Source organism: Eleutherodactylus coqui, chromosome 1, assembly GCF_035609145.1.
Source record: "Eleutherodactylus coqui strain aEleCoq1 chromosome 1, aEleCoq1.hap1, whole genome shotgun sequence".
Lineage (NCBI taxonomy): Eukaryota > Metazoa > Chordata > Amphibia > Anura > Eleutherodactylidae > Eleutherodactylus > Eleutherodactylus coqui.
The window spans coordinates 238,340,133-238,359,945 of NC_089837.1; the positions used below are offsets into that span (position 1 = coordinate 238,340,133).

The 19,813-nt window shown below is 46.2% G+C and overlaps 1 protein-coding gene across 1 annotated transcript in view; it reads right to left on the reverse strand.

Annotated features, from left to right (window-relative positions):
• Positions 1 to 472: 472 nt before the first annotated feature.
• TRAF3IP2 (TRAF3 interacting protein 2) overlaps positions 473 to 19,813 on the reverse strand; it is a 58,143-nt gene continuing 38,802 nt past the window's right edge. The window contains exons 6-9 of the mRNA XM_066607078.1: positions 17,640 to 17,708; positions 14,915 to 15,028; positions 11,630 to 11,704; positions 473 to 2,531 (exon numbers count right to left, since the gene is read on the reverse strand). Coding sequence (XP_066463175.1) covers positions 2,382 to 2,531; positions 11,630 to 11,704; positions 14,915 to 15,028; positions 17,640 to 17,708 — 408 coding nt within the window. The 3' untranslated portion in view covers positions 473 to 2,381. The remainder of the gene's footprint in view (positions 2,532 to 11,629; positions 11,705 to 14,914; positions 15,029 to 17,639; positions 17,709 to 19,813) is intronic.

The window sequence follows — 19,813 nt, forward strand, 5'->3', positions numbered from 1 at the left end:
TGACATGTGGTAGGCATCCTGGGCAATCAGAGGCCAATTCCCTCGTACTTTGCAGCCCTAAACTTATTCTCTACCTGCTTATCAGAATGTTCAACGATCATGCCTGTAGACTTCCATTCACATGGGTGTAAAATGGGTGCATTTTTTTGCTTGTGTTATGGCTGCAAGGAAATGTCTTATTGGTCATGATCCTGAGTCCCCATTCAGGGGGAGTTTGAGTGGAGCCAGTAGTGGTCATGCATGTGCACTTTGTCAGTCCCATAGACATTAAATCGAGCTTCAGGGAGCATGTATGACTATAGCTCTATTCAAGCACCTGTGAAACAGACCATCAGGACCCAAATTCTGGTGTTTGGTGTTCCCAGCTATAATGCATTTAACAACAATCCTGTGGATAGGTGATACATATTTTTCATTGGATAATCCCTTTAATAAAGTCTAACATGCTATATAAAGTGACCATAAGCTATCATAAGGGTGAATTCACACATGCAGGTTTTATTACACAAAACAAAAATATCTGTGAAGTGAGAGCTGTACATGGAGTTATACGAAATTGTGGAGTCTGTACACTGGAGATTAGTGGAAGACGGAGGGAAGGAGTAATTAAATGATTTTCCATCCAGTAGCTTTTATGCTTTACTTTGGGCATCAATGCGAAACCCCCCCAAACCCCAGCTTGGGCATCCAAAGAGTGTTTCATGCCACTGATATCCACAGAGATAATAAAAGCAATTTGTATTTTTAATTGTAAAATAAGCCCCCATTTACCAGAATTATTCTACATTTCCCAGTTACATAGGAATATGGTGCGGGCTGCTAGTGTTTAGGAGCGTTGAACGCTGACTCCTCACTCTGCTCGATGACCCTGCTCCCTTCTGACACATTAATAAGGAGCTCAGTGCAATAATGACACATTTTGATAAATTTGCAGTAAATATATATATTTTTTTATAAGTATTCAAGTATTGTATTAATCCGATTTTTCTTTATACTCTTAACACAATAAATGTGAAAATCTTGCTTCAAAATACATTAATACACAGAGGTTGATGAAATCTAACTTCTAGCTTTCGGGTTGGAATATGCCATTCTTGCACAGTGCCCCTCAATTCACTTGCTCTCACTGTTCTCATCCCACAGTAAGGGCCCGTTCAGACGAGCGTATGCGCTAATGCGCGCGCACATGCGCGCGTTTGAACGTGCGCACAAAAATGCGCGTGAACGAAGGTCCGTGCTTTACATATGCGTGTTAGCAAATGTGATTTTGGCTGCATGGAGCGCATGTAGATGCGCTTCATACCTTGAGCTGTATCAGCATCCCAGCCAATATACACGGCGGCAGTATTTTAAGTATTGATAGTTGTGAGACACACGATTTTTCGCGCCCCAGCGAACTTTGGATTACTAAGTTTCTTCCTTTATATAAGAGGCTGCACATCGGTGTTTATTGGTGTTTACAACAAAACACATCCGTAACACAACATGGAGTGCTTTATGCAAAGGGAAAGACACAAAAGCATTTAGCTTTAGCAAAAAAAAAATTTACATTGCTGTCTATTTGGTCGTTCACACGAGCGGACTCGCGTGCAGCATGTCCCATAGGAGCCAATATTAATAGCAGCGCAGTACGGACCAAACTGGCACGCATGTCCTTTATTCGTTGCTGCGCGCGTTCGCACGCACTAAAAACACGCCCATGTGAACACTTCATAGGAACTCCATAGTTTTATATAGGAGCGCAGTTTTGTGCGCGCGAAAACACGCTCGTCTGAACGGGCCCTAAGGAAGTGACATTCAACACTCCAAAACACAAGCAGCCGGCCCATTAGCTATGTAGCGTAATAAAATCCTAGAGCTAACTAGGGTGTCCCACAGATCTCTCTCCCCTCCACCTGCCATGAACCTTATGTTACACATATCTCCCACCTCCTGTGATTAGTTTCGGAGTCTCCTCAGTATGCTTCACTGCAAAAATGTCAGTCCTTCAATACTATGTTTATTGCAGTACTTGGATTAATAGAAAATAAGCAATTACATTTTTAAAAAAAAATCAATTGCAAAAATGATTTTTATGTGAAAATATACAGATTTACAAAAAAGTTAGCAAAGGTGTCCATAGCCTTTTACAATACTGATGACAATCTATTATGCAATATTATTTTGGACTGCAAACCAAAATTTACCCACAAGTGTAATTGAGGCCTTAATCTCAAGTTTGAAGACTTGTGTTAAGAAACTTGCACAAAATGACTAAATAACAGATTACATGATGCCTTCAGGTTTTCTGGAAAGTGACTGGTCTTTGATGCTGAATGTTGGTCGTCGCCAGGCTTCTCCATACATGCACTGACAAGTATCTAAGAGTAGGAGACATATGTTCAGTTTATAGTTCTAACTTGCAGTACTGGTAGTTGTCCAACTGGGGGAGTAATATATTCCTCCTCTCGTAGTAGCCGCAGGAAGAGTCTCCCCGTATCATTTGGCCATCGATAAATATTGGTGTTCTTCAGCCAGTTGGGCACATGTTCCTGAAGAACCAAACATAAAGATAAAGACAGTATAATCAGTTTTATAGCTGTGGCCACAAGAGAAGATTGAGTTAAACACTGTGTACTTCTTAACCGACAGTGGTAGCTACAAAATAAATCAGAATTTATTGATCTGCTTCTAACACAGGTAATGAGGAAACATGCAAATCCAGACTGTTCCTGAGGCAAGTACATTAATCATGTTCATACTATTTTATTGCGAACTCACTGATTGCAATAAAAACAACAGCGACATTTTCATGACAGGTGTGTTATGATTGCTTGGGACTAGTGTTGCCTACAGAACATGTGCATGGTGAAGAATTGAAAATAAAAACCCTTGCATTGAAAAGATCAACTATCTTGGGTGAAAAGGGACAATCCCATCAGGTGGCATGCACCTTCCGTAGCTGTCAGCTACAAGTGTACACATGTATTAAATAGAAATTCAGATGGATTGTCTGTAATACACGTAGCTGGATACAGATGCCATAAGCCTGCCTACGGAAGTGCTAAGGCAAATCAGATAGTAACTAGAGATGAGCGAACACGTTCGGCTCCGCCCCTTTTTCGCCCGAACACCGAACTTTGCGAACACTTCAGTGTTCGGGCGAAAAAGTTCGGGGGCCGCCGTGGCAGCGCGGGGGGGTGCGGCGGGGAGTGGGGGGGAGAGGGAGAGAGAGAGGGCTCCCCCCCTGTTCCCCGCTACTGCCGCCCGCGCCGCCGCGCATCTCCCCGCCCCCCGGCGGCACCCGGACACTTACGCGCGAACACTGCAGTGTTCGGCAAAGCCGGTGTCCGGGTGCGGATGTGTCCGTTACGGACACGTTCGCTCATCCCTAATAGTAACCCAAATATCTCACAAGTAACATTGTACTGAGGACTACTACTTCTAGCTAATTCAAATACACATCACTGGAGTTCATAATAATATGTTAAAATGATCTAATGATACATTTAACCTCTTAGTGAACAGCCATACGTGTTTTGACAGACAGCATTAAAAACACGGTGACATAGAAGTCGTGTGCTAGGAAGAGCATGAGGTCACTGTCAACCGACAGCTAGGCTCCTGGTCCAATAGCTTGGTGTGGAGAAACCTCCAAGATGCCAATGTGTTTCTATGGCCTGATAAAATCCTCAGGATCCTGGATCTGCCATGTTAGGTGACCTATGAGACCATGACATAGGAGAGCTGTCAAAAGTATACTATACTGCACTGCATAAGTAGTGCACCGTAGTATACAACAGATCAAACAATCACATCTTTAAGTTCCCTTGAAGGACCAAAATTATGAAAAAGGTTAAATAAAATTTAATAAAAAAGTAAAAAAACATATTTTCCCTATCAAGCCCCCTGTATTCACTCACATCATGGATCTCGTAAAAAAAAGGCAGATTTGCTATTTTTCATTCATCAGCCTCTCAGAGAATGCAATAAAAAGCAATCAGAAAGTTGCATGTACTCCAAAATGATACTAACGGAATCTACAACTCGTCTCAAAATGAACAAGATCTCGAACAGCTTATTTAGTGAAAAAATGTAAATGTTATAGGTCATTGAATATTGCAATGCAAATACAATGTTTTTATACAAAGGGTTTTCTATTGTGCAAAAGTAGTACGGTAAATATATATTGCATAGAAGTGTGTGTGTATATATGTATGTATTTGTCATATATACAGTATAATATAAATATTTGGTATTTAGGCTAGCTGCACACGTCCGGATTTGCATTGCGCCACTGGATTCTGCAGCAAATGCTGCCCATAGCATGTTATGGAAAAACGTTTTTTCCTGTACATGAGCGAAAATCAATTGCGATTTTCATCTTGCAGAGGAAAAATCGTAGCGTGCTCTATTTTAGTGTGGATTCAGCATGGAGGTCTTTCATTGTAGTCAATGGAAGACGTCCGCCCCGCAGCCCTTCCGCATTGACATTGCAGAAAGGTTGCGGATTCCGTGTCATCGCCTAGTGCCGGTGTGGGAAAATCCGTACTGTGCATGTCTGACGGCTCACTGTGCAGACCGTTGGCAGTACAGAAAAAGAAGAAGAATGAAAGGTACGTAGGGTCACCAACCAGGCACAGGGTTGGATTCCGCTGCGGGCTTCAGTATGCAGAATCCGACCCGATTGTGAGCAACCGGCCTTCTGCTGCGCTATTAAAAAACAAAAAAAATAATGCTGTTTCTCATTATCTGCCTTGCAAAAAACACAATAAAAAGTGATCAAAAAGTTGCACATAACCCAAAGTGGTACCAGTAGAAACTGCAAATCATCCTGCAAAAAAACAAGACCTCGTGCAGCTCCATTGATGGAGGTTTACAGATGTAGATCTGCGTGCTTGTCTCTATATATTACTGTACTTTTTGCACGCTCGTGTCCAGATTGCACACGTGCGCAACACACCCTTTCTATGGAATAAAAGTCTAATTAGCTTAATGAGGTCCAGATGTGTTCTTTTCCCTGTGTTTTGTGCAGTGTTTCATGCTTCCCCTTGTGTATTTGCGCACCTCCCATAGACTTCTATATAAATCACTGAGGCAGAGGCATACAGAAAAAGTATCGCAATTTATTCACTGTGTGGATCCCTTAAAATATAACTTTTATTAAATAATTTCTTAAAAAGGTAATGCCTCACAGACACAACAAGGAACAAAAGGACAAAAAAGAGGACAAGATTAAATGAAGACAAAAACTAAAGCCCACTAAGTGGCAGCCCTTGACCCGACTGGGTAAGCGAAAAAGGGGTATTAAGTTACAAAATTCTCCTGACCACCAGAATCTTAAATGCCACCGTAACGGATGTAATGTTACACTTTCAGAAACTGATTTGGGGGAGAAATTGCAATATATACCCTTAGTTATGCGGTTCGGGGTTCGTGACCCAATAATGGTCACCTAAAGGGGCTAATTCACAACAGATGACTGACTTGTGGTTAGTCGGTTAGGGCTTTAGTGTTAAGTTCAAATACGGTTAGTACCCAGACCGTAAAAATATGAATGGTTCGATGACTAGTATGCTGTTGATCAGTAAGAACTGATCAACAACCTGACTGTTCAATAAAAATAGGTTCAGTTGGTTCCAGTTGGTTTGACGCATTCCTGTCAAATATTGACTCATCAGGAACCCAGATACAAAGTGACTGTCATCTAAAAAATTCGGTAGAATGACCGTAGATAGGCATGTGGCTGTTACACGTCAACTTAAAGGTGCCCTTCAGTATCGATATAGATGCGTCCCAAACAACAAATATTTATGAATTGGTCGCCTATAACTGAGAGCCCTCATAAACAACTTAAAGGTGCCCTTTAGTAACGGTATAAAGGCACCCCAAATAACCAATGTTTTGAATTGGTCGCCTTTAACTAAGAGCCCTCATATATGACCTCCAAGGTGCTATTCTAGCCTCAAGAAACAAACTTGCTGGCTATAGAAAGAGTATCAAACATGGAAGGATCCCAAACTACACTGAGGCAATACCAGATAAAGCCAATAGTTAATGCTAGGCTAACTAATGGGGATGAGCCCCGGTTAAACCCTAACTCATTCTAGCTTGTTGGTAGAGAGGAGAGGAGACAGCATCTCCAGTCTGTTCCTTGTTGTGTCTGTGAGGCATTACATTTTTAAGAAATTATTTAACAAAAGTTATATTTTAAGGGATCCACACAGTGAATAAATTCCCATGGAGTTCTATTGGACCTTTGCTGCGCAAAACTCAGGAAAATAAAGCAGGTTCAACTTTTTCCCGCACATGTAAAATGCACTCATGAGAACGAACCCATTAAAATCAATGGGTTTGTTGCAGTTGGACTTTCTCAGCCTAATCTTATAGTTCCATATGTTACACAAGTTTAACACCCCTACACACCAGTCACCACGAACACCGAACACCCACACAACCCACACGGCCACCTCTCTCCCCCCACACTACGCCCTTGTCGGTGTTTAGCGTGCCACACCCTAGACACTTGAATCAATGCAGGTCTCACAAACATAGACAACCTTAACGAATGTACAACCTCACACAGGGGATGCCGGGGGCGGCTCCGGCATTCTCAGGTCTCTCCCTCTCACCGGGTGGACGCCACCATGGTGCCGTCCGATTCTGACCTTAGGTCTGAAACCCACCTCGTGAGATTGGAACATGGTTCTCCAATCAACGGAAATACCTCTTTCTGTCAACCTCTACCCTCACCCCCCCTCTCCCCACCTTCCCCTCTCTTTTCACACTCTCTTTCCCACCCTCTTTCTTCAGCGTCTTGGTTGCCCCACAGACACCCTTCACCACAAACAAACAACCCCCATGACGGGCCTCTCGTTTTGCACCTACAACGCCAGAGGCTTAAACAACCCCGCTAAAAGAGGCCAGATTCTGGCGCACTTACACAAAAAACGAGTCCTAATAGCCCTCTTGCAGGAAACACACTTCAAGACTGGCCATATCCCCAAATGCATTAACAAATCCTACCCCACATGGTACCACAGCTCCCACCCAGAAAAGAAGAAATGTGGAGCCTCCATAGCAATCCACAAGAGCCTCCCTCACAGTCTGTTGGCGTCCCAAATCGACCCCGAATGCAGATACCTATTCCTTAAACTTGACCTGGGACACAGAGTGGTAATGATTGCCAACATTTATTCTCCCAATACAGGACAAGTCGCCTTTGGCCTCAGCATCCTGGGAAAACTAGAACAATTCGCAGAGGGCTCCAACATCGTTCTGGGAGGAGATCTCAACCTGGCGATGGATCCCGGCCTAGACACATCTTCGGGTAAGTCCGGGGTTTCCCCGGTGGCCTTACGTAGACTGCGGAGACGCCTGCTAGAACTTAGACTTATTGACCTCTGGAGGACACTCCACCCAAAGGCCAGGTACTATAGCCATCACTCCACGGCACACAATAGCTACGGGAGGCTAGACTATCTGTTTATATCACACGGGCTCTTGGACTTATCCCCCAAAAGCTACATAGGGACCACCCTATGGTCGAACCACGCACCCGTCTACGGGGCGCTTCTAGGACATGACCAGGCGAGGGGCTACGGGTCTTGGCACCTTAACGACAATCTCCTGAGCGACACTTGCTGCAGGGATGACATACACAGAACCATCGAGATGTTCATAGAGACCCACCGAGGCGATCCTACCCCCCCACCTATACAATGGGAAGCACTTAAATGTGTACTAAGCGGAATTTTTATATCCCACGGTGCGAGACTTAAAAGAGATAGAGTGGGCAAACTGAAAGACCTCACCATCCGCCTAGAGAGAGCAGAACAGACTAACAAAACAAATGCATCACCTTCCTCAAACGCAGAAATTGCCTCCCTACGCCAGCAAATCCTAGCCGTACTAGACCAAGCCCACCTCCATATGAGGGACAGATTAAGAGGAGGGTTCTATGAGTACGATAATAAATGTAGCAGCTGGCTCGCGAGGGCCCTAAACCCCCGCGGCCACCAATCCTACATTTTCGCGCTAAACTCCCCAGGGAAAGGGAAGGTACACGCAACCGAAGACCTACTAGAATGCTTTCGACACTACTACGAAAAGCTCTACAATATCACAGACCCTTCAGCAGCGGGCCAAAACAGCACCCAAGACCACATCGAATCATACATCCGCGAATTCGCCCCCAACTCGATTGACCCATCAGACGCCGAGACCCTAGAGCAAGACCTCGCGGAGCAAGAGATTTTGGAAGAACTTAGAAACTTAAAAGTAGGCAAGAGCCCTGGCCCAGACAGCTTCACTCCCCGATTTTATAAAACATTTGGAGCCATAATATCCCCAATGCTATGTAAGGCCTTCAACGCCATCTGTGACACTTGCCCGTTCCCACAACAAGCCCTACAGGCGGTAATAACAGTCATCCCCAAACAAGGAAGAGACCCCCTCTCCTGCGGGAACTACAGACCCATATCCTTGTTGAATGTAGACACCAAAGTATTTGCAAGAACACTAGCCACACGTCTGGGACCACTTGTCCCTAAGCTCGTCCACAGAGACCAGACCGGTTTTGTCCTTGGCCGCGAGGCAAGGGACAATACCATTAGAACACTCTCACTAGTGAGCAGGGCACACGAAGCAAAGAGCCCCCTATGCCTTTTATCGGTTGATGCCGAGAAGGCATTTGATCGAGTTAATTGGAAATTTCTAGAGACCACCCTGCAAAAAATAGGCCTGGGACACAGATTGACAAGCTGGATAATGGCCCTATATGACAAAGCCACAGCTCATATACGTGTCAACGGCAAACTTTCCCGCCCAATCAGCATTAAGAACGGCACACGACAGGGGTGCCCTCTCTCTCCAACATTGTATGTCCTGGTGATGGAGTCACTAGCCAATGCAATTAGAACGAACCCAGAAATCCAGGGCTACAAAACATCCCAATCTGAACACAAAGTGGTGGCATTCGCGGACGACCTTCTGGTCTACATAACGAACCCCACCCGAGCCCTACCCGCCCTCCTACACGAATTCGACAAATACAGCAAAGTCAGTAACTTTAAGATCAACCTACAAAAGTCGGAAATTCTAAATATAACACTCCAACCCACAGAACTAGCCCAACTCAAACCTCTATTCTCGTTGTCCTGGCGCTAAGACGCCATCAAATACTTAGGAATCAAGTTACCCCCAGACCCGAGCCAATTGTACGACCTAAACTACGAACCCATACTCTCCTCCCTAGCAAAAGACACGGACAAGTGGCACCTGCTAACGCTCTCGTGGTTCGGCAGAATAAATGCCATCAAAATGAACTTCCTCACGAAACTCTTATATCTTTCCCAGACCATACCGATACGGCTACCGCGAAGTTACTTTATCAAATTAAGAAAGATAGTCACGCGGTTTGTCTGGGGAGGAGCAAGGCCCCGCCTGAGCTATAGACTCCTCACTCAGAAAAAAGAAAACGGTGAGGCGGGCCTACCCGACTTGTTGCTTTATTACAGAGCCGCAATAGGCAGGACGGTTCTGGACCTCATGCACAGGGGGCAGTCCAAACTATGGGTCGAACTGGAGCAGAGCTCAGCCCCCTTTAGGTCGCAGGGCCTCTTCTGGCTCAGAGGAGGCCTATTTAGAAGAGGTGTCAAGGTCTCACCCTTCATGTGCTCGCTCCTACGCATATGGGACAACTTTGCAAACAAGGGAGGGCTGGTCACTGTCCCGGGCCCCTGGACCCCCCCTGGTAGGAAACCCAGACTTCCCCCTGGGGATGGGAGGCCTGCCGCTCCTAGAAAACCTGGGAGTCCATCTCCCGAGAATTCAAGATCTACTGTGGGAGGAGGGAATCAGACCCCTGAACTCGCTAGTGGGACATGGGGGGGCCGTGACGGGTGCGTAGTTCCAATACCTGCAGCTCTGCCACTTCATTAGAGCACAAGGTCCAGTCTCGGAGCTGACGGTCCCTCCCACCCCTTTCGAAGAGATGTGTGCAAAACCCCGGGAGTCGAGAGGCGAAATCTCCGTGGTCTATGGTATGCTGCTGGCCGGGGTACCCGGCACTTGAGAGAGGGCTGCCGTAAGGCATGGGAGAAGGAGTTGGGACAGACCCTCTCTGACGAGGAGTGGGTTAAGGGCACCAACATGACCCACAGAATGTCGGTCTCGGGCAGGCACCACGAGCTAAATTATAAGCTCTTCATGAGGTGGTACCGCACCCCAGCATCACTAGCAAGAATATACCCTGACGCCTCAGCAACGTGCTGGAGATGCAAGGGGGAGACAGGATCGCTCACACATATATGGTGGTCGTGCCCAGGGATCAGAGTTCTGTGGTCAGAGATTCAGGCACTATACAACACCCTTAAAAAAAGCTCACTAGACCTCACCCCAAAAACTGCTCTTCTCTCAGTCATGCTGAGTTCCATCGCGGCTAGTAAAAAAGACATCTTGAGATTCTTTCTTTTAGCCATGAGAACAGTGATTCCTCGACTCTGGAAATCTCAGACGTCGCCGACATGCCTGAACTGGTCAACAGCCCTAGAGGATATTAGATACATGGAGGAGCTGAGAGCCAAAGACGACGACAAATGGTCCAAATACTACGCCCTATGGGAGGTATGGATGACGTTCCGTGGTTCCCCCAGGTTCAAACAATGGCTTGAACATGGGGTCCTGCCCATTTAAAACAAACACACAAACCCCGATAGGGGCATTCCTCTGAGACGCTACCTTTCTCTTACCCTATCTTTTCTCTTCCTTTCACTCTCCACTCACTTCCACACCCACCCCCCTTCTAAACTTAACCTCGGTCACTCTTTCCTGCTCCCCGTCCTCCCTTACCCCACTGTGCTCTTCCCCTTTACACTACATCACCTAGGAGCCGAGGCTCACCTCGAACTACTCCGGCTCCTACGTATTCCTTAAGGCGTCAACATCCAACAAGTGACACACATAGTTTAATAAACCCAAGTTAGGTGTATCGACGTTACTTGGCTATCAACTTTAAACTCTGAAGTCTAGCGACATTTAACCAAGCGGCAGAACTTGAGGAGACACGGTTGTCTCATATACAGCTGCCCACACACACGGTTCTCCTGTTGGGTCACTGAAGTGACCATCGTAAATGCCACCACTACTTTTCCAAACGAACATGTTAATTAGACTTCGAGGCTTGTTAATTTGAATGTCACTTTATTGGTTTTCTTATTGTAAAATCTCAATAAACTTATTTTGAAATAAAATCAATGGGTTCTATGCTCTGTGTTTTGCGCATGCACACATTGCTTGCTCAAACATGGCCGTGAAGAGGTTCTGAGGGTAGCATTTTGGTTATACTGTACAGTAAACCGTGAAGAAAAGAAAAAAATAATGACAACCTTTCTGGTAGTTTTTTTTCATCCCTCCTAAAAATTGCTAAACGCTATTAATACAGTAAATGTACTCCAAAGTGGTACCATGTAAAAGTATAACTTGTCCCACAAAAGCAAGGCCTCATACGCCGATGAAGAAATAAAAATGTTATAGTTCTTGAAACGTGATGATATAGAAGCAAAAAAAAATCCTTACAAAAGGCGCAAAATAAGCCAGTCATTAAGGGGTTAAACAATTGCTGTTTTGTTGTCCTCTACTTTGAACTGACCTCTGTTGCATTTGGGAACAGCACAGGAATGAATCTGAAGTTCATGCTTCCTTGTTTTATGAACTCCATTTGCATCTACAATATCAAGTAAAAATAACATTAGAACATGCAATACAAATGAAATATATAATAAATGCACTGACTCCCCTCTCTGCTATGTGGTGGCTGCCGCCCGGCTGGCGCATGTGCGGAGCAGAGCCAGCGCGTCACTAGTGACGTTTCTGTGCGGACCTCTGCGAGACCCGCAAAGAAATAGAAAATGCTGCGATTTGTTTTCTGTGCGTGTTTTCTGTGTGCATAGGATTGCATTATCTAAGGCAGTGATGGCGAACCTTTTAGAGACAGAGTGTCCAAACTGCAACCCAAAACCTACTTATTTATTGCAAAGTGCCAAAACGTCAGGGGGCGGGGCTTATCACGACGTGTGATTTTACCCCCATCGTTATAAAAAGAACAGGGTTGCTTCAAAATAGACAGCGTGCAGATTTTGACTGCTTTTTGGATCCGAAATACTGCAGAATGTCCTCAGCGGAAATTTCTGTGGAAAATTCTGCAGCATTTCCGCATCCAAAAAGCAGTCAAAATCTGAACCCTGTCTATTTTGAAACAGCCCTGCCCATTTCCGCCACATGTAAATATACCCCAGCGGTAATAGTGACCCCGCACAGCAGCCCCCAGCATAATAGTGACACCCCCCAGCGTACCAGTGACACCCCCCAGCGCACCAGTGACGGCCCCCAGCGTACCATTGACACCCCCCAGCGTACCAGCAGCCCCTAGTGTACCAGTGACGCCCCCCAGTTGCCCCCCCGCGTACCAGTGACAGACCACAGCGGCCCCCCGCGTACCAGTGACACCCCCCCTAGCAGCTCTCCGGGTACCAGTGACACCCCCCCAGCTGCCCCCCGTACCAGTGACACCCCCTCCAGCTGCCCCCCGCGTACCAGTGACACCCCCTCCAGCTGCCCCCGCGTACCAGTGACACCCCCTCCAGCTGCCCCCCGCGTACCAGTGACACCCCCTCCCCAGGTGTCCCCCAGGTACCAGTGACACCCCCTCCCCAGCTGTCCCACGGGTATCAGTGACACCCCCCAGCTGCCCCCCCCAGGCACCAGTGACACCCCCCCACCAGCAGCCCGGGTACCAGTGACACCCCCCCAGCGGCCCCCGGGTACCAGTGACACCACCCTAGCGGCCCCCCAGGTACCAGTGACACCTCCCTAGTGGCCCCCCGGGTACCAGTGAGACCCCCCTAGCGGCCCCCCGGGTACTAGTGACACTCCTGCAGCGACCCCCAGGTACCAGTGACACCCTCCCAGCAGCCACCCGGGTACCAATGACACCACCCCAGTGGCGCGCCCCCAGCTGTCCCCCAGGTACCAGTGACACCCCCTCTCCAGTGGCCCCCCGGGTACTAGTTACACCCTCCCAGCGGCCCCCCGTGTACCAGTGACACCCCCCTAGCGGCCCCCCCGGGTACTAGTGACACCCCCTGGCGGCCCCCCGGGTACTAGTGACACCCCCCAGTGCCCCCCCGGGTACCAGTGACACCCTCCCAGCAGCCCCCCGGGTACCAATGACACCACCAGTGGCGCCCCCCGGGTACCAGTGACATACCCCTAGCGCCCCCCGGGTACCAGTGACACCCCCCCCCCCAGTGGCCCCCCGGGTACTAGTGACACCCCCCCAGTGGCCCCCCGGGTACTAGTGACACCCCCCCAGCGCCCCCCCGGGTACTAGTGACACCCCCCCAGCAGCTCCACAGTCAGTGCTGCAGCCACTCCATGCCCTGCTCTCCAGCTTCTGCCGCTCCCTCCAGCCTCCGCTGACAGTTGCTGTGCTCAAGCTGCCAGCGCTCCGTCTCCTGCTGCCGGCGGCGCTCCCTCTGGCTTCCCTGCTGCTGCCGCTGATCTCTCAGCCCCCATCCGCCGCTGCGCCTTCGCCGCCGACGCTTCCGCTGGTAAGGCCACACACTCCCCCAGCCTTCCAGAAGCTAGGGGCGTTACAACATGTAAAACCCCTGTATTATGTGGCCACCCCTTACTTCTGGTGGCGACACAATACAACAATACCGGGGAGCCGCGACCCCTGCCGGTATTCACTAGTGGTGAGTGGCCGATGGCGGCGCGTGCCAGCAGGGAGGGCTCTGTGTGCCGCCTCTGGCACGCATGCCATAGGTTCGCCACCACTGATCTAGGGCAATCCTATGGCAGCGGGCACGGGCGGAAATTCTGCGGGAAATCCCGACTGTTGTAAAACAACAGCATTTGTAATATATAGAAACTAAACCCAAAGAAAAGCATTAGGCTGCTTCCATTTTCCTACTCCGTTTGGGGAGCAGGAAAGGGGAATCCCCTGGCCAAATGGCTCCGTCTTATGACGGAACTGAACAGCGCCAAATGGGTCCCATTGACTATAATTAGGTGTGTTCAGTTTCCAATCAGCTGCCTGATATTTTACCAGATGAAAAAGCGCTGAATGCTTCCGGTATTTTTTGCTGGATCTATGACGGAACCTCCAAACAGAGGTTCTGGCACAGATGTGAAAGCAGCCTTACACTTAGTGGATTCTGTATTTTGTACTAAAAACCACTGGCCACAAAAACGTCAAGCACCTAGATGCGGTATATATAGCTTTAACAATATTATAACAGACTTTAAAGTAACATCTAATTGCAACATTTTCGAACAAAAAAAAGACTGTTTTGTTGCCTGGTTAAAACAACCATCTTAAAACAAGCCTCCAGTTTCAGGACAAAATGTGCCCAAGGAGCAAAGGGGGGTGAGGTTTATTACCTGTAGTTGATCTTCTCTGTTCTATTGGTTCTTTCTTGGCCCTCCAAGATGGCCAATGCAATCTTTGCATTAATCACCCAATGTACATTGGCAGTGTTAGAATATCAATACACTATACTTGCTCTTTGATTGGCCAACGCCGCTCACGTGATCAGTGCTGGCCAATTACAGAGCAGTGCATAGTGTGTACTATGTAGTTAGAAAATAGCCTACCTAAAATGGGGCACCGAAGCAGTGGAATGGAATGACAGCAGAGAAGATCAACTTCGGGTAATATACGCCATCTGCTGAATTTTCTAGGGAACATGTAGTGTTATATGGGTCTCCGTTCTCGCTCTAGAGAGAGGTTATAAACAGCAACCATGCTTTGTGATAGCCATAGGTTCTAAAATGTCCTATGCACTTCGGTTGGCAACCCCTTTTAAGTGATAGAATAACTCATACATTTTGCTTATTTGTGAACATATATAAACGATTGTCTGTTACTCACAATTCTGTGGATGTATCGTGTGTGTAGGCCATGATCATCACTCACATGAATTAAGTCCATTTCAACATCGTTTTTGTACTGTGGGCTGATTGCTATGATGATCATCACGCTTACCTATTGAAGTACAAAAAATGAATATGTATATATTGCATTAGACTTTATTTTAATGTACAGTCTCCACAGACAATACACAGCTGAAACTAAGCATGGAATGTTTCTTCTAGTTAGATAGTACCTGCACTTTTACAACAGAGCGCTCCTGCTCCATCGGCCATTTTCGACCCTTTCCGGCAGCAATGCAAGCGCTATATGGGGCCATCTTCAGCTGTCGGAAGGAGACGAAAACAAGCAACAGAACAGGAGCGCTCTGTAGTGAAAGTGCAGGTACTCTTTAAACTGATACAAGAGTAAACTGTTCAATGCCAAATAATGCACATTTCAATATAACTGTGAAACAGTGCATATAAAAGTATTCACCTCTTCTGTGATTTGCTTATGTATTATTGTGTAACAGCATAAAATCATTGTCATTTTAATCAACCTTTTCTTAGACTGATCAACAGAAAACTATTTAATATTTAAGGAAAAACAGATCTCCTTAAAATAATCTACTGTATATAATTGAGGTATTCAATGGGTGGATTTCAGTCTTAAACCAAAACAAGGCTGTCAGATGCCTCTGGCCAAAGACTTGGCGCTGGAACAAATGTCCCTGGCCGAAGAATTGACACTAGAACAAATACCATTGCTGGCTGCGAACTTGGCAACAGAACAGGTTCTACTGCTGGCTGTGCACTTGGAAAAGGGGGTGGCACCTCTGGCAGCAGACTTGGCAGTTGGGCCGGCACCTCTAGCCGTGGACTTGGCACATGGGCTAGCACCTATGGCTGTGCACTCAACACTGGAACAGACGCCACTGCTGGCTGCAGACTTGGCACAGGCGATGGCAACTCTGGCTTCAGACATGGCACAGGTGCCTTAGTAGGCACTAACAGCAGACTGAGCACAGCAACTGGTGACCAAGATGACTTGAGACTCAGGAGAAACAGCACACAGACAATGGGTATAGCAACAGGTACCACAGCACAAGATTTGCAGACGAAGTCAAGGAAGTCCCAACAATACCAAATTTATGACTCTGGGTAAAACCCAAAAAGAAATCTTCTCTGTGCTGAAGTCCAATTTGCAAATCCAGTGGAATGGTGACAAACCTGATAACATCAGACAGGAGTTTCCAATCAACAGAAGTGACAGAAATGGGCTTCTTTAAAGGTAGAATAGGTATCCTGTACTTGACCACCAAGGCCTGGTGGATAAAGTTCTCGGCAGTGCCAAAGTCCAGGAATGCCTCTGGAAAACTGGGAGTCACCACAGGTAAGAGATGCAGGAAGCAGAAATTTTAGAGAGGACTTGGTGTTACCTAGGGAAGCCTCGCCTACTGAATCACAGAATCGTAGAGTTGGAAGAAACGTCCAGGATTATTAGATCCAACCCCCTGCAAAATGCTGTCCCAAAGTGTGCTCAGAAGCAGAGGGCCTTTGCTCCTGCCCCGCCAGACATCGCAACACCATGAGGCTCACCTGCCTCTCTTTCTAAGTACATAGAGTGGCCGGCCCTCACCGGAAAGATGACCTTACTGCCTGAGACGTTTCAGACCTTTTACAGAGCTACTGTTTTCTCTTTTCTCTCTCTCTGTCTCCATGTCTTTCCCATTTCCCTCTTTATCGTCTTTTTCTAAGGTTGTATTATTATATGCTTGTTAGTAACTCGCCACACCTTATTATGATAATACTTATTCCAACTAAATCGACTATAGCTGTGACTTACTGAGACTATTATTCTCCTATGTGAAACATCACAGGAAGTCCAGCAGTTCTCAGTTCAGTCTAATAAGCGCTGATCGACATGGGGTGCTCATTTCATGTTCTTTTACATGGGCTGAGAATTGGCTTATGGGGATGAATGAGAGTAATTACAGTTGTTTGTCCCCATAGGCTGAATGAACAACTCCCTTTCACAGATGTACAGCCAATCAGTGAGCATTTTTATGTTTGCTGAAATGAACGATCAGGTGATGAATGAGCGCTAGCTGGTTCACTGGCTGATCGTTTGTCCTTTTCTATGGCTCAATTGTTGGGCAACTGAGCACTTGAGGGAACGTTTGGGCCCGATCAGCCTGTCTAAAAGGGCCATTAGTGGTGATATGTAAACCTACCTTCCCTTCCTCTATACCACGTGGCAAAGATTCAATTTATCACAGAACATTTACTGTGTGAATGTTATATAGAGCTGGCTTTCGTGCTGTACCTACATTTGTATGACACATATGCTAAAGGGCAAAAAAAATAGCTCACCTGCCTGATCCACACTTCAGGAAGACATCACGGGCCACATCTGACCAGACGTATGTAGGAAAACCATAAAGCGAAAAGAGGTCGGTCCAGCTCTTCCAGTGCATTAAAATTTAAGTTTGGCATTGGATTGGCATCAGAAATGCGTCAGAAAAAGTCATTGTGTTGTGGGTGGTTATCAAAATGAACTTTTATTTGCTGTATAATCAATAAAGTGAAGTTTTCACACTTAAATTTTGATAGACTGGGAGAGCTGGACTGACCTCTTCTTCCTTTTGGTTTGCCTACAATTTTCTAATGCCTACAGACTCTAAAAGAGTACAGTGAATCTAGCTATGGCTGCTGCCTCATTAGTCAAGAGGTTATGTACTTACATCACTGAGATATCTCTCCATCCACCTGATGATGTCCATTCCTCGAATTGATCCCTCAAAAATGTCAATCTAAGAAAAAAATGATGATTAATTAGTCACATAAATGAAAGGAAGAAAATTAAATAAGTATAGTGACAGTCTTCTGGAAAGTTTACCCTGAAGGCAAACCATTAGGTGTCCGGCAGTAGTTCATTCCCCTGTGCTCACTAAAGTAAATATGCACACTTAGCTGAGTATGCTTATTACTAAGGAGGTTGGGAGAAATGGCTGCCAACACCTATGTTATGTGTATGGCTAGCCTTAAAATTGCTTGGTAACCTGTTTCATGCTAATATATTTCAACAACTTGTATTTTGAGTCACAAGTCTTCTGGAATTTCCTTCTGCATAAGGGCTCATTCACATGGGGACTACGTACGTGGAAATCACGCATGTAAAAAACTTGCGGCTGTTAGAACCATTAGTTTCCTATATGGACATTTAGAGGAAGGAACTTTAGATGCGTAAAAACCACGTATCTAAAAAGATAAGACATGCGTGACTGAAATGCACACATCTAAAGTCCGTAATGCGAGCAAACATAGGACCTGAACTATTTTTGTTGCGCGATGCGCAGGAGTTTCCGTGGACTCCCAAGGGAGCTGAATAACAAGGGAGGGAGATTAGATAAACATTTCCCATTGTTCAGTTTCAATTTCTAAACAATGGAAAAGGGAGATAAGGGGGGAGGGAATGCTGATGTGCTGCTAAACCTAGACACAGGTTTTAAATGTCCCGCTATAAGCTTCTGTTAGTCCCCACAGGGATGAGGGGTACTCCCCGGGGTTTCCCCTTATCTATGCTGGGTTGGAGGAATTTCCCCACAGCGGAGAAAGAGGGAGATGAAGTAAGTCCCTGGGAAAACCTTTTAATCGCTGGGGACTCCCTTGATCTGAGCTCAATACCGGCATTCCCCCTCTCTCACCCCACTGTGAGGTAATTCCTTATTCTTCCCTGCAGAGGAATGCTGGTGTCGTGCTGAGATAAAGGGAGTCCCCGATGATGAAGGGGGTTCCCTGGAGACTCCCTTCATCTCACTCTCCCTCTCCCCGCTACATGGGAATTCCTCCAGCTCAGCTGCTGGGGAAATCCTCCATCCCCGCTAAAATGAAGGGGCTTCCCTTCATCTCTCTTTATCCCCTCTCTGAGCATCAGCACTCGTTTTCAGCAATACGCAGCTCCCAATCGTGTGAATGGGCAATTTTACCACTAATTGAGCTCAGGACTTGATAGCAAGAAATCATCCATTCATGCTATTTTTCATGCAGTTAGAAGCAATTTTTTTGTAAATTAGGCCTAAAGGTGTTGTTGAAAAGGGTGATGAAAAGGGTAACGCTACTAGAAAGTTGAAAGGTAAAAGAGCTGACAGAGAAGAAAGAAAAAAGAAATTGGAGAGTAGGTGTTTCCATTTTGGTGGTGCTGGTAATAGAGTACCACTTCATGGCTAGTACTGCAATTACATAGTGGCTAGGAGTGTAGTAAATTAATAGGGATGGACACATAAGATCATTGGGGTCCATATGTTTTTACAGGATGATAAAGTTTCATGATGTGGAAAATGTTTTTGTTTGTTTTGCATGGAGAATGCGGGTAAGGAATTAAAACTGGTGCTCTGAGTTGTAATCGAGATACTAAATCTAAATAATGCCATGGAAGAGGCCTTAGACCTGATCGCAAAACCTGGTAAGTCTCAAGAAGGTCTCGTGAAGCAGCCTCTAAAGGATGTTGCAGGATACCCTGGCATTGCACAAATAATCTGTCTGGGTATAGGGTGACTTTTACGTGTCTCACAATAGGCCTAGTCTTATGTCACTGTTGGAGAGTATAAATGGAAGCTCTTTCTGATTCCGTAATTAATATTCTTTTCTGTGTGTTTCTGAAAAATGGTCCAAATATGCATATTAATTTCATGCATATTTATTCAGCCATGAAATGTCTGTATGTCACAAGCTTTATAAAGGTGTCATGTATTCTCAAAACAGTTGTCCAATTTTGATGACCATTGAACAAAAAAGGTACCCAACAACGAGCTGATAACCTGTGAAAAATGGATGGCAAGTTCTAAACCACTGTATGTAAAATAAAGCTTTGCATGTGGTCTATGGAAATAAAACCTGGTGTTAGTATAGCTCTCAT